Source organism: Metopolophium dirhodum, chromosome 6, assembly GCF_019925205.1.
Source record: "Metopolophium dirhodum isolate CAU chromosome 6, ASM1992520v1, whole genome shotgun sequence".
Lineage (NCBI taxonomy): Eukaryota > Metazoa > Arthropoda > Insecta > Hemiptera > Aphididae > Metopolophium > Metopolophium dirhodum.
Window position 1 is genome coordinate 1,732,142 of NC_083565.1, and position 14,210 is coordinate 1,746,351.

The 14,210-nt window shown below is 30.7% G+C and overlaps 3 protein-coding genes across 8 annotated transcripts in view; 2 read left to right on the plus strand and 1 right to left on the minus strand.

Moving 5' to 3' along the window:
* The first annotated feature begins 1,989 nt into the window (after positions 1–1,989).
* LOC132946601 (gamma-aminobutyric acid receptor-associated protein) lies at positions 1,990–3,376 on the plus strand. The gene is made up of 3 exons (XM_061016648.1): positions 1,990–2,239; positions 2,516–2,713; positions 2,792–3,376. Exons 1-3 carry the CDS (start codon positions 2,150–2,152, stop codon positions 2,858–2,860), a joined length of 357 nt encoding a protein of 118 aa, XP_060872631.1. The 5' UTR covers positions 1,990–2,149; the 3' UTR covers positions 2,861–3,376.
* Positions 3,377–4,570: 1,194 nt separating this feature from the next.
* LOC132946600 (large ribosomal subunit protein eL34) lies at positions 4,571–7,611 on the plus strand. Its single transcript, XM_061016647.1, has 4 exons — positions 4,571–4,657; positions 4,768–4,840; positions 4,946–5,143; positions 7,460–7,611. Exons 2-4 carry the CDS (start codon positions 4,776–4,778, stop codon positions 7,557–7,559), a joined length of 363 nt encoding a protein of 120 aa, XP_060872630.1. The 5' UTR covers positions 4,571–4,657; positions 4,768–4,775; the 3' UTR covers positions 7,560–7,611.
* Positions 7,612–11,590: 3,979 nt separating this feature from the next.
* The window catches only part of LOC132946973 (chloride channel protein 2), a 30,111-nt gene continuing 27,491 nt past the window's right edge, over positions 11,591–14,210 (minus strand). For all 6 annotated transcript variants that reach the window (XM_061017114.1, XM_061017117.1, XM_061017113.1 and 3 more), the window contains 4 exons: positions 13,368–13,507; positions 13,020–13,161; positions 12,690–12,917; positions 11,591–12,604 (listed from right to left, as the gene is read on the minus strand). In XM_061017114.1, the coding sequence (XP_060873097.1) occupies positions 12,476–12,604; positions 12,690–12,917; positions 13,020–13,161; positions 13,368–13,507 (639 nt within the window). In that variant the 3' untranslated portion in view covers positions 11,591–12,475. The remainder of the gene's footprint in view (positions 12,605–12,689; positions 12,918–13,019; positions 13,162–13,367; positions 13,508–14,210) is intronic.

Sequence of the window (14,210 nt, forward strand, 5' to 3'; positions counted from 1 at the left end):
TTTGATAGAGAAACATCAATCAATTAAAAATACAAATCTTTAAAAAATGTAATGTGTGAAGCATTTGCCAGCTCTCCTTTATATATAGCCACAACGACATATAGGTATAACTTAAGGACTTACACGATTAAATTACTATCAAATTATGCATTGCATCGGTCATCATTGATGATTACCTCAATGTTACCATCACCATCACCGCATACTAATATTTATAATCAATGATATAACATATTATATACGTATAGAAGGAAATACGTGAGCCTGGTGCAGGGGAGTTCTAAAACTAAATTTTTTTTCAGTTCTCATGATTGTATCTTTTGTATTTAATTTTCGTATCTACATAAGATTTACTGTATAAAAAAAAAAAAACTGTTATTGAGATAAAAATGAATGATACACTTTTTATTTATATTAGGTATATGAGCGATAAGCGTATGTTGTTCTACGTCAAACAACACGTCTTAAACTTTAAAAAATACGTAACTTACAAACAATAGCTATTAGGTATCTAATATGAAATTATACGAAACACTGTTATAATATGTGTTCAAATAGAAAATTCAAGTTTTATTTTCAATCTATTGGGGGGAATAACTCGAACCAATGGTATAATCAGATGGAAAACCCATAAATTGTCCACTAATTACTTGAATTTCTAGTTTCTACATAGATAAAACATTATAATACTTAAATTTAACTTACATTTTTTTAGTCTAAAACCTTTATTATAAATCATATTATGTATTATAAATAATATATTCACTAAGTTCACTATTTAGTGTTTAGTCGATTTCAGAGGCGTTTTTACTTTTTACACGTCTCGTCGAAATGTCGAATATCTATTTCTGTAGAATCAGAAACATTGTATATAATAACTAATTTAGTAATTTTATTACTATAATCTTGTGTCTGACGAAACAATGCAATTGACATACACGCGGGCTACTGCATAGTCTGCATACTTTGCAGCCCAAAAGAACTAAATATATTATTTTATAAACTTAATTTCTTTTTCAAAAATTAGTCTCAGAAATGGATATTATATTAAAGTTATATATTTAATAGACCAAGTGTCGGTTAACTTTAACCGGACATTGTAAGAAAAGCCCTAAAAGAAGTTTCAATGCAATAAATATTGTTTTTATAAACATTTACCAACAAATAGTATGTTTTAATGGCATTAATTTTTGCGACTTATTATTACACGTTTATTTTTATCTTTATGAAGCAAAGGCCTCATTTGTTTGTTTGCAGGTACTGTAATTTGTAAATACTAAATAATAATATGAAGTACGTGCACACCTCTGGTTAGTAGTCACTGGATAAAGCAACTCGAGGATATCGGAGCTGCAAAAAAAAAACGAAAAACCGCTTTACCAAACAAATGCATTATGGTGCTTAATTTTCCAAAAAATATTTCTGAAAACGAACAGCGGACAGGCCTGGTGGATGTGGCCAAATGTCACGCAACATTTATCGGCAAAACAATGGCATACAGTTATATTTACGTATCGCGCGATTACGCGACAAGGACCTACGTCAACGCGGACATCAGCTACTCAGCTGCACAGCCAAGCAGCGGAACAAAGGCGGCCGTCATCCACGGTGACGCTACTGCTGCGCAGTAAGCAGTGGCCGATGGGTCTTATTATACTCTTATTAGTTATTATCGTCGCAGTTTCCACGGCGATCAGCTGAGGTGGCCCACGCAGGTCCAGCAATTGCAGCGCCTAAAACGCTAACGAGTTCGAGCGGATGGATCGCCGTCGTGGGCCTTTTCAGGTCAGGACCGGTGGTCACCCGTCGGGTGTGCGTAGGCCAAACTAAGTACTCCCGTCCGGCCACAGTGGCTGTCCACAGCCGTCCACCGCCGGGGCTGAACGGTTGGTACGGCCGTCAGTCAGCTGACGCCCGCGCTCCGCACTGTCATGCTCAACGAAAACAACAAACCCCGCGCCCCGCCAGCCAGAAGCCAACGACGTATATTGTCATTGTTATTTGTTACCACTGTTACTGTAGTCCGTCTACTACGTTTGAACCACTGCTGTTCGTTTCCCGTTCCTCCGTAATTCGTCAGTCGATACAGACCGTTCCCGTTTGCCAGGTCGTCTATCGTTCGTTTAATCGTATAGTTCCGCGGTACACAATGAAGTTCCAGTACAAAGAAGACAACGTTTTCGAGAAAAGGAAGACTGAGGGCGAGAAAATCCGGAAGAAGTATCCTGATAGGGTCCCGGTAAGACGGAGTTCGACGATGACGACGACGACATCGAAGGCGGTTCGGAGTTCGTGAAACGTCCCAAAAATTTTTTACCTTTTCGTTTTTTTCCTTTCCCCGAAGTGTTGTTGGCCATTGTCCATGACGTGACTTGTTTATTTATACAGAGGCAAAGGTCAATGTCGGATTTTTCCTGTTTTATTCCCCCGCCGCTGCCGCCTTTGTTATTGTTGTTGTCCCTGCTGTTGTTGTTGTCGTCTTATTATTTTATTACGTTTTAATATTATTTTACAGGTGATTGTTGAGAAGGCACCTAAATCGCGTATCGGCGAGCTTGACAAGAAAAAGTACCTGGTACCCTCCGACCTGACGGTCGGCCAATTCTACTTCCTCATCAGAAAACGCGTCCACTTACGTCCCGAAGACGCCCTGTTCTTTTTCGTCAACAACGTCATTCCACCAACCAGTGCCACAATGGGATCATTGTATAATGTGAGTGTTTCCAAGGTCAATACTTAAATGCCATTTATTCATCCAAATCGTTTTTTTTTTGTTTTTATTTTCTGATAGGATCACCGCGAAGAAGATTACTTCTTGTACATTGCGTATAGCGATGAAAATGTCTATGGACGAGTGTAACATACTTGAGAAATGTCGGCTGGTTGTTCTTTCATTGTTCATTTCAAAATGCACTCCTTGAATACATAATGACCTAAAAAAAGTTATAAAATGTATTAAAAATTGGTTAATATAATATTATTATATTATATTTTATCGAAAAAAAAAAATAATAATAATAACAATATTATTATTTATTATGTTTATAATATAAGCTTCTCATACATGGTGGTATAAAAACTATTTTATATTGCGAATAATAAGTATGACATGTTTATGTATTGTTAGATACTATGTATATTATAATTTTGCTAAAATATTAACCTTTGTTTGATTTCTTATTATTTTTATTAAGCTTACTATGACTTGTTTATAAGATATTTATAGCTAAATGTGTAGGTGTGCTAATTCTGTGTGTAAAAATATTTCAAATTATTTTACCATTTCAGAAATGATTAGCATTACAAACATTTGGTTACTCATCCTGTATATACATATAATTATTTTAAATAAATTCTTTATTATATATTAGTAATTACAATTGTGTATGTGTTTATTTAACCACTCGTATAGTTTAAAAATAAAACTTTATAAACTAGCAAAAATATATTTTTTATGACTGTAATTATATTGAGTACATATTTAAATTTTAAGATAAGCTATTAGTTATTATTTGTCCTTTAAAATGATGGTAGCTTTTTAATAGGAGCAAATTAAATCATAAAAATGTATTTAAACATAAATCATAAAAGCTGATAAATTTAAACGGGTTTAATAATCTACTAGTCATTTGGTGTTAATCAAATAAGATTCTATTAGTTTTTGTGATTTTGTTGCTTAGATTACATTTATCTTTTCTGCGTTTAAGTCTTGAATATAAATTATAAAATATCTAATTACCCAGTTATAATTTTAGACTTCAAGTAAAATTTGTTTAAATTTAGTATCTTTAATCTTTTTAATATTATCATTTGACATAAAGGCGGATAATGACCTCTCACCATATGAGTTTCTAGTTAAATATGAATATGATTATAAATGTCAAGCCACCCTAAAGTGGATGAACCTTATATAATAATATTTGACAATATAAACTAACAATACTATTAAGTTAATTTTGTAACAAAAAAAAAAATTGAAAGTAGGAAAGTGATCCAAAAACAATTGTATTTTCAATTGAATAATGTCAAGGTCACAACTCGGGATGATGAAAGATATATTATTTATAATGATTTCATTGTTTTTAAATTTTATCTTTATTACGATAGAGATCACAGTAGTGATTACTGATTAATGTTTATGTAATTATTATCCGGACGTATTTGGTACTTTGGTAGGTATGTCAGTAATCAATATGACACCAGACGGTTACAAGGCTAAAGGGCCTTGTGAGTGGTGGACATAACTCAATTAATGTGGTCCGTTATGAAGGTATAAAAATAACAAATAACAAATTGTTATGCAAAATAATTTTATGTTGTTATTAATTGCAACTCGTTATGTCAAATCACCTGTCTCAATGTCTCACACTCACACCTGCATAAAATATGTGTAAAATATGTGTTATGCGCATCGACGTATATTTTGTGTGTAATTATTTTTTTTTTATGTTCGACAGTCGTGTATACAAAAAAAAGGGAAATTTGAAGTAGTTACATCGTTCGCGGGTTTTTCTTCCACGGCGTTTCGGTCTCTTCCATGCTCACGCTCACGTTATCATTATTGGTTAATGTTTTGTTGACTGCCGATCGAACACTGGTTATCGTGATCGTGTGTGGATCCGTTCATTACTTTTTCTCCGTCACTAGCACAAAAAAGGTAATGTAAATTTTTTTATCCTACTCGATCTAAATAATTTCGCACAACTAACCCTCGTTGTTGTGCATTTCGAATTCCATTTTTCACGTTTGTTTTGTAATTGCTTTCAGGACCAACCATGGGTCAAAGTGTAGTATTTAGGAGGCGACTGTCTTACAACACCAAAAGTAACAGGAGGCATATGTGAGTAACATTATCGATCGGTTTGAGAACTTGTTTCGTTTTACTTTGTTTTTTGCTGTCCGTTTTATTTCGTGTGCATCATTTTTAATATCTTGTGTGTTTCAGGGTACGCACTCCTGGTGGACGGTTAGTATATCAATACTTGAAGAAGCCAAAGCGTGTACCCAAGTGCGGTAACTGTAAAATCAAGTTACACGGTATCAAGCCGGCTAGGGCCATTGAGAAGAGTCGTATGTGCAAGCGTAAGAAGTCTGTAAAACGAGCATACGGAGGAGTTTTATGTCATAGCTGTGTCCGTGAAAAGTACGTATAGCGTCTAGTTAAAACATTTTGATTTATTTCTTATTCATCATTACGTTGGGTTATCAATTGATTTAAATAGCAGGTTTGGTTTTAATTTGTATAGTAGACAATCTTGCATTAGATACCACATAAATCATAGTTTAAAATATGCGTTAGGTACATATCTTCTGTTAATGAAGTTATAAGGTATAATTACCAAGATTTTTATTCATACTTCAGTCCTTAATATTTTGAAGACAAAATATTTTTCTTAGGTTTAAAAACCAATACTTTATAACATTAAAAAAGTGTTTGTGTAAGATGCTGTTAAAATGAAATATGTGGTGCAATCGTATTAGAATCCTATATAGGTAATCTAGTTGAAATAATAAAAAAAAAACTAGTTAAATAGCATTCAGTATGTTATTTATTGATCATTTCCAAGATTATTTCTCAATCCATGACTTAATATTGAAATTATTTTTAAATTTTTAACCCTAATTAGATATAACTTGACTTACATAGTTTTTAAATCTTTGATATCCATTCAAATTTGTGCAAATGGCAGACTAAAATAAATCCATCCCAATTCTTAATCATCCTTATAGTTGTCTATAGCCAGGGGTCTCCAAATTTTTTTTACGCAGGCCAAAAATGAGATACGCTTTGACATTCCGGGCCAACATTTTTAGAGAAATAGATCAATTTAGAAATTGAAGAATAGATAAGATTTATTTAAAAAAATGAATGTTTGTGTTTATCTACTTTTTTAAATTTTATAACTGGTTTTTCTATTATTAGTGTTAGTAATTAGTATAATATAGGTATAAATTACTATTATAAGCTGATATGAATAACACCAAAATAAAAAAACTAATTAATTCAATAAATTAAAAACGATGAAAACTAATTGAAAATAATATTATAAATATATTGTTTTCAAAAATTAAGCTTGGTGGTTCAGTGAAAAACCATTGGTGTGCTGGATTCCGGCCGTAGGTTGGAGACCCCGGGTCTATAGTATAATGACGTTTCTCAGTTTTAATTTTATTTTATCAAAATATGTATTTTTAAAATGTATGCTTACTTCTGTGGCTTGTATTAAGATGAATTTATCTTTCTATCTAGGCATATTTTTTTGTTGGTATACTGTAGCCATGTTTTGTTTTTATTTATAAATATAAATAAAAATGTTGTGCCTAATAATTATATAAAAAATAATTGATTATATTTATATTAATTATTTACATAAAGAGGATGTCAGCACAATATTTGTTTTCTCTTTCCAACCAATGCGCAACGTAATGCATTCACAAAAAATTGTTTTTCATGAATGCGGTTTGTCTGTCACATGTTGGCCAGAGAGAGAAAACATACAGTGTGCTAACATAAGGGAGTAAAGAAGGTTGCATCATGAAAGCATTAGTGATTTAATCGATACAAACTCCCTAAAGTAATTACAGCATTGAACACTCTTAGAACTAATAAGTTTTAATCTAAGGCTACATGTTGCTGTACATTAATCACTAAATCTGTCAAATTGTAATGTTATAATATAAATTATTTCTCTATAGTTAAATTTGTTAGTTAATATACTCATGGTTAAAAAGGTTATTGCATATATACCCTTTCTCAATCAAATATTTGATGATAAAAATAAAAATGGCTGTGTTAAGGGAGCCAATAATAATCAAGCATATATGCACTAGATTTTGAATTTGTTAGCTATTGTCAGCATATTTTTGATGATAAGAAAAATGTATATTTGTGATATCCCATTACGCAGCCATTTTGTTTCTGATATTAACAATCCGAGTCGATATGCAATAACCTGTATATTTCAACCATTTCATAAATGTTTATAAACATTTCATCAATGAGTTCTGAGTATAATAAATTTAAAAGCTCATTGTAGTTATACTCATTTTTATAGTACTGTACATTTCATTAATTTTATATTGAAAATAGTGTTAGCATTTTTAATTATATTTTATTTTTATTATATTTCACAACATATTAATACTTAAGTAATAATTATGTTTAACTGCAGCCATAAGCAAAGAATAAGACTCTTCTCGCATTTTATAATTGGGTGCAAAGATATTGGCAACTTGTCCTATTTCACCACTAGAATTATTTGTTGTATACACAATTTTAAAATTAATGCTATTTTTGTGTGTGTGCTTCATATAATGACCAATTATATACTGATATTTATATTGTTAGCCGTTACGTAGTATTCATATAGTATTTAAAAATTTTTTCGCGATCATAAGTTGGGGAAACCCATATTATAGAAACAATATATTTTTAATATATAATTTTTTTACTTTACAGGATCCTCAGAGCGTTTTTGGTTGAAGAACAGAAAATTGTTGTTAAAGTTTTACGATCCCAGAAGAGTTCAACTAAAACCAAGTTGAAAACCTCTAAATGAGTAGTTTTACTTAATCAATTTTCAAAATAAATGTTAATTTTATAACAGACAATATTTTAATTTTCATCTATTTAACCATTTTTTCCCTATGTACTATTTTACTATTATATGCTTTTGAGCATTAACTATGTGGACATTCAAAAAATAAAAATGGGTATAGTTAATAAACAATATATTTAACCAAAAAGTTTAATAATATGGAATATAATATTATAACTATTATAATAATAATCAATATGGAATAAAATATTACATTCATTCAGTAAAAGAAAGTTAATTTATTGGTTTTAATTACCACCTAGGTCATGCATAGACAACAAGTGATGAAGTGATTTGCAACTTATTTTTTATTTTAAAATATGCATCTTAATATTCCTATTAATTGCTCACTAATTGTTGTAGCTTAGGCATATTACATTTTAGTTAACATTTACTCATTAAGTCAACTAAATATTAATTTGAGGAATTAGATTAAATTTTTGTTGTATATAGCATGATTAATTATTATAAAAAAAAATTATGTTAAGTTAATTAGAAACTTTATTAACTAGTAAGTTAAAACAAATTAACAATTTAATGTCCACATTTGAAGTTATATATTTGGTGCATTAAACTTCAGTGTAGGTAATCAAGGTGCCATTTAGTTAAAAGTAAAAAAGTTGTTACATTTATTAGTAAAAGCCATAACTCGTTTACTGACCACGGATTGAGTTAAATACTTAATTGACAAATAAAAATTGTGAATTAACACGGGTGTATACTCTATGGAATAGGTAAAAGTGTAGAAAAATAAAGAATCGTGGATAGAATCAGTAAGCGAGAAGGATAGATTGTGATGTGACAAAAAATAAGTAAAGAACGATTATATTTTTTAGTATGTACAGATACCCCAATAAGTATCTAGTGGAGTCGCAGCTCCACTATTTAATCATTATTAATAGTGTCAATTGAGTCATTTAAAAATGTGAGAACATATAAGACAATTTTGTGAAGAAATTACAAATTGTTGGAAGTTAAAAGGTATCTGGTCCCGGTTGGTTTAGCTTCTATGTTCATACTACGACTATGATATTTAAAGCAAACTATTTAAAAAATACAATTTTTTAAAACTTCAAAACAAAAGACCAACAGAGTAACTTAAAAAGTAACTTCTATTTGGAGATTACTACTAGAAGAAATTTTGAACACATTTGCTACTATCAATAGGAAATTGTGTTAAAATTCTTTCTCTAATAATTGGTAAGTAGATAGTGATATAAGGACCATTGTATGTAAATGTATATTCAGATATTCTTCAATTCATTGACAGAATTATAATAAGTAGATTCTTAGATAGAAATTTTTTTTTTGCATATTTGAGTAAAAATGACTAGACATAAGCATTTTTATATGTAATTGCACTCAAAAGTTGCATTTTTTATAAATAATGTATTAATTTTTTTAAATATAGTTTCTCGCTCCGATCATCGATGTCGACGAGGAAAGGTAGGTGTGCTGCCTGTCCTGTCCTGAAATATAAATCTATGCCACATGACAATCACAGGAATTTTTAATTTGAAAATATAAAATCACATTTTGTAACTTCGTATTGGTACATACCTATTATTTTTCCAAAATTAATAATACATTTTCCATTAATTATTTTGCATTTATTTAATTAAACTATATTTGTAAGCAGAATTATACCAATATTTCAACTGTATTTTTTATTAATATATTTTGTAATGTTTTCAAGATGTTTAGTTTCTTATAAAATTAAAATGTTATGAAGCTCCATCAATGGATATTGGATGACCACTGCCTCCTTCACACAAACCGCCTAGCTGTTTGAAATGTAAATTATTTCTAATATTTCTTAACCCACCACTTAATTTTTGCTTATTGTGAAAAATAATACTTTTACTGTACAGTTATTAGATGAGAAAAAAAAATATGAATACATTTCTATGTACAATTCATTTATGAATAAATGTGTGAGTGTAAATAATGATCGAAATACTATGAATGTGGAATAAAAAAAATTTTAAAACTTCAGCGACTCAACGACAATACGACATACTTATGCATAAAATATAGCTACTAAAAAAGAAGTAGGTAGTATAATAAATTGCTAATATTAATATTAATGAAAATTTCATTTTTTAGGGTTACACTTGAAACAAAATCGATTTTTTTGGAAACGGGTTTTGTAAAAATCTCGGTTTTTCCTTAATTTTTCAATCGTTTTTCTTGACTCTTTTGAAAACTGTTGGGGATTTTTTACCTTTGATTTAATTAATTTTGAAATTAAACTAAATACGTATTCTAATAAATCTCTTTCACACATGATTTTTTTATAACAAAACCAAAAACGGCACAATGTTATATTATTATCTACGAATTGTATAAAATCTATATGTAAATGAAAAAATAATAACATACCTACTATAATTTATTATTATAAGCCATAAGGTATTCAATAAAAATATTTTTTTCTACGACGACGCGTTGTGTACGCAATTTTATTACATGTGCGTAGTTTGCTCTTGGAATGTTGTAATTACCTAGGTACTAATTAAATTAGGCACCTGCCTATTCCACATCAAGTTATTGTTCTGATAATTCATTGGTGCAACTAAGGGGGGGGGGGGCAAAAGTGTCTTTAGCACCCCTTGTTTTTTAAGTCTAACTATCATTATTATAGTGAAATACCATAAATGTTATGTTTTTAAAATATTAAATATTATGGAAGCCCACGTTTTAGAGGTCTAGTTGCGCCCACCGCCCACGTGTTCATTATATGTTATGTATGTTTCATTATATCTTTGTATTGCCCATATGAAAAACCTACCCATTTCTAAAAACTATTATGCCAGTACAAAATTTAGTAAACATAGATTCCCTCCAGCTAAGACGTCGATTATTTGATATCATGTTCGTATATGACTTGTTAAATTATAATATTGTAAGCCCTGAGCTTTTAACTCAGGTCAATTTCCGTGTCCCCTCCTACTATACTCGATAAATCATGATTTTTATGCCATTCCATTCTTCAAGTCCATATAAAGTAATGACTCATTCTTTGTTAGAGCTCTGAAACTTGCTAATTTAGTCTCCACCGCCTTAGATTTTTTCAATACGACTCGTGATACTTTAACATAAGTCAATTATATTTTTAAAAGAAAAATTATAATTTTAATATTAGTCTTCATCAATCAATGTTTTCTTTATGTTTTTATATATTTATTATTTGTATACTTATATATTTATATACTTTTCAATATTACTTAGTTTCTACATAATAATTATTATATTCTCTAATTGTACTTATTCTATACATTATTGGTCATTAATAACACATTCAAAACTACTGTGAAAGGGGCAAAGGGCTAACCCGTTGAATTATAAAATAAATAAATAAATATAAAAATAACAGCACACGACTGAAACTAGTGAATAAAAATTTGCTGTATTATACTTAGTGAAAGACTGGGACAACAAATGCATCCTCTTAATATAATAATATCATAGTTTTTACATGAAAATGGACATACCACTATGTACTCATATTGCCTATCCCAAACGCCGTGTTACTATGACCTTATTATTTAAATACAATTAATAATAATCTCATATAATATTATGTGTATTATGTATCCCGGCCCAGTGGCGTATCTACACGGGGGGGGGGGGGTGGTATGGGAGGTCATACCCTACCCCCGAGACCAAATTTGTTATACAATACAACATATATATAATATATTATAATATATGTATATGCATGTATACTGAATATGTCTATTAAAATATTTATATCCCCCCCCCTCGTGAAAAAATGCTAGATACGCTACTGTCCCGGTCAATACATAAAAAATATCCATATAAAACGCGTATAATAGGTTCATATTTTTTAAACTGAACCATTTAGTCGTGGAAGTATATGCAGAATACCATTGTTGCTGCATAATGCGCGAATTAGGCAGAGAAAACATATGTTGGGGTTGTGCCTCCTTAAACGAAGGATTAATGTAATAATGTTTAATACAACAACATAAGTTAAATTAATGGCAAGTATATAGACATTAAACGTACATACACGTACCTATTTAAACAGTGTGCCAGCGTGTTAGACATATTATAACTATTAACTATTTTATAATTTTACAGAGTTACAACATACCTATATATTTAAGTATTTATTACACAACAATAGGTACTCATAATATTTCATATTATATAACATAAACAAAAAAAAAACATATCAAAATACCGGTAAGACGGTTTTAACTTTTAAATTTAATGCATAGTTACGATACCTTACATAATATTTCACAAAGGAGATTCAATACCAACCATTTTAATGGGATTCAGTTCAGTCAATTTTTTAATGTGCAGTGAGTGTGTGATGTGTGTGCTGTGCTAGTATAGGTGATCATTATAAGTGTGTGGCGTGTGCAATTGTAGTGTAAATGAGGTTTCACACGAACAAACACACTATCATGTCACCAATCCGTAGTCGATGAGTAATATTATTCTTCACTAAAAACCATGTAGGTACCTAATTTTTGTTCAACGTACCGATGTCCGATACAAACCTAGTAATACTATAAGAAATCTGAAAACATATTTGAATTTTTTATGATTTTTTCTTCGTATATAATCACTGTTTAAAATATGTTCATTTTGTTTTTCATTTTAAAGTACAACTTAATAGGAAGATAGAAGTAAGATATAATTTCAACATTTTAAAAAGTGGATGATCGATTAAAGAAACTTAATAACAAATTTTAATATGTTTATTGATTTTTTGAACGCATAGATGTCTGTAGTCTTATCAGTGTGTGTCGTGTAATGATCAAAAGATAGGTACTTATGTTTTCGTAAAAAAAAAACGGTCAGTTTTGAATCTCCTTTATAAAATGTATCTAGTATGGAACCTACACGTCAAAGTCGTCGTCCATCTGTCGATTACTTAACAGTGATTCCATCGCAGCGCTGCGGAAGCCTGATGTCTTGTGGTGTCCAAGTTTGGTTCCCGAGTTGGTGTCTTCTATGGCTTTTCTCAACTATTACAAAATAATAATGTATTTTTTAAGTTCTTTATTTGTGTAAAAATGTTTTGCAATAGTTCTGAGCGTTTTCAACACTAACTTCTTTTAAGCCGACAACGCCGACCAGGCGGCCAATGGCAGTGACGTATGCGTGATTGACACCGACCAACGAAAACACCGAATGAACCTTAAGTAATGACGTCCTCTCGACCAACTGAAACGGAGCCGGGTCAATGTGACAGGAACCAAAATCTAAAATCTTGTCCATTTCCGTTTGTTCCCATTCGCTCTGCTCTTCCGGTGACATGTCGATGACCCTCTCCTTAGGCTGCGAGAAAATGAACAAATAAAATATTTTGTGAGGTACACTGAATTTCGACAACAAAAATAAGGATTTCAAATATATTTCTATATGTTATGTTGTATTTACCAGTTGAACTTTTTTGGACACTTGTATGATTTGTGACGAAGACCTATCCTTGTCCGTAATATCTGTCAAGCTCTGCTGTTCTGGGTTTGCATCTCGAAGTGTAGCAGATTTGTGGAATATAGCTTCGAACGCTAGTCGTATGCTATAATCAACGTTGCAATTAAAATATAATACAGAGAAAAAACTATTTTTAATAAATAAACAAAAACGTAAGTATCAATTATAATAAAATATATTATATTGTAGACATTTATTATAATGTCTAAAATGCCAGTGAATACAATATTCATGTTCGTATATAAAATTTAAAAGTCATTACTCATAATATACCTAATCATAATAAATTACCGGCTTTCTGCTCCAGTTATCGTCGAATACGGTGTCGCAGACGGAGTCATCATTGGTGTTAGGTTATGTAAAGTGAACGAATTTGTCTTTTTTAAAATAGATTTTTTCGGATGACCTTTCAATGAAGAACTGCATTGCACCTAAAATCAAATTTTGTATTAGGTATCAGAGTGTCGGTGGGCAAATCGATAAAATTGTTATTGCTGATTATAGGATCGTATTAATTATTAAAATTAAATTAATTTGTAATGATATGCTCACACACCATTATAATAAATAAACTAAAATCTTACAGAATAATAATTAACGGCCAGACTGTCGTTCGTAGAAATCGGCCATCCTCAATAAAACCATTGTCACCGACAAAAGGTCTTTGCCACTGAAGAGAAATCTAGTTCGGGGAAGTACAAAAATCTTTGAAAACCGCCTACCACTCTCTGGTTGGCATATCCGTGTCGTCCCTTAAACCAGTGCATGAGCACCAGCCACCTAAGTAACAACCCTCTCAATACCGATTTCAACGAGCGACATCTGGACTTCTTATGATAAGCCATAATTAGTGCGTTCTTTATTTCAATTTGTGTATTTGAAGTATTACTTTCTGTCACCTAAAACTCCTACAACATTATCCATAAACAACTGCGAATCAGGTAAGGCATTTAATATAATATTTTGCATTGATTGCAGTTATTACAGTATATATGTGCTTTTTAAATAAAATTATATTGTACCGTGTGTTTGATCTAATTCTCGAATACACGATCTCGAGAGCCCTCCGAACACCTGGAGGAAGGCAATAGCGTAATTTTACTATTTTAACATCTGATTTTAATACAACTATCG

What these genes read in the sequence shown, in the direction of transcription:
- LOC132946601 (XM_061016648.1), top strand. Translation starts at nt 2,150, where the DNA reads ATGAAGTTCCAGTACAAAGAAGACAACGTTTTCGAGAAAAGGAAGACT. An exon ending in AGTATCCTGATAGGGTCCCG is followed by an intron (nt 2,240 to 2,515) that starts GTAAGACGGAGT and finishes ATTATTTTACAG; the next exon opens with GTGATTGTTGAGAAGGCACC. An exon ending in CAATGGGATCATTGTATAAT is followed by an intron (nt 2,714 to 2,791) that starts GTGAGTGTTTCC and finishes ATTTTCTGATAG; the next exon opens with GATCACCGCGAAGAAGATTA.
- LOC132946600 (XM_061016647.1), top strand. Translation starts at nt 4,776, where the DNA reads ATGGGTCAAAGTGTAGTATTTAGGAGGCGACTGTCTTACAACACCAAA. An exon ending in AAAAGTAACAGGAGGCATAT is followed by an intron (nt 4,841 to 4,945) that starts GTGAGTAACATT and finishes TGTGTGTTTCAG; the next exon opens with GGTACGCACTCCTGGTGGAC. An exon ending in CATAGCTGTGTCCGTGAAAA is followed by an intron (nt 5,144 to 7,459) that starts GTACGTATAGCG and finishes TTTACTTTACAG; the next exon opens with GATCCTCAGAGCGTTTTTGG.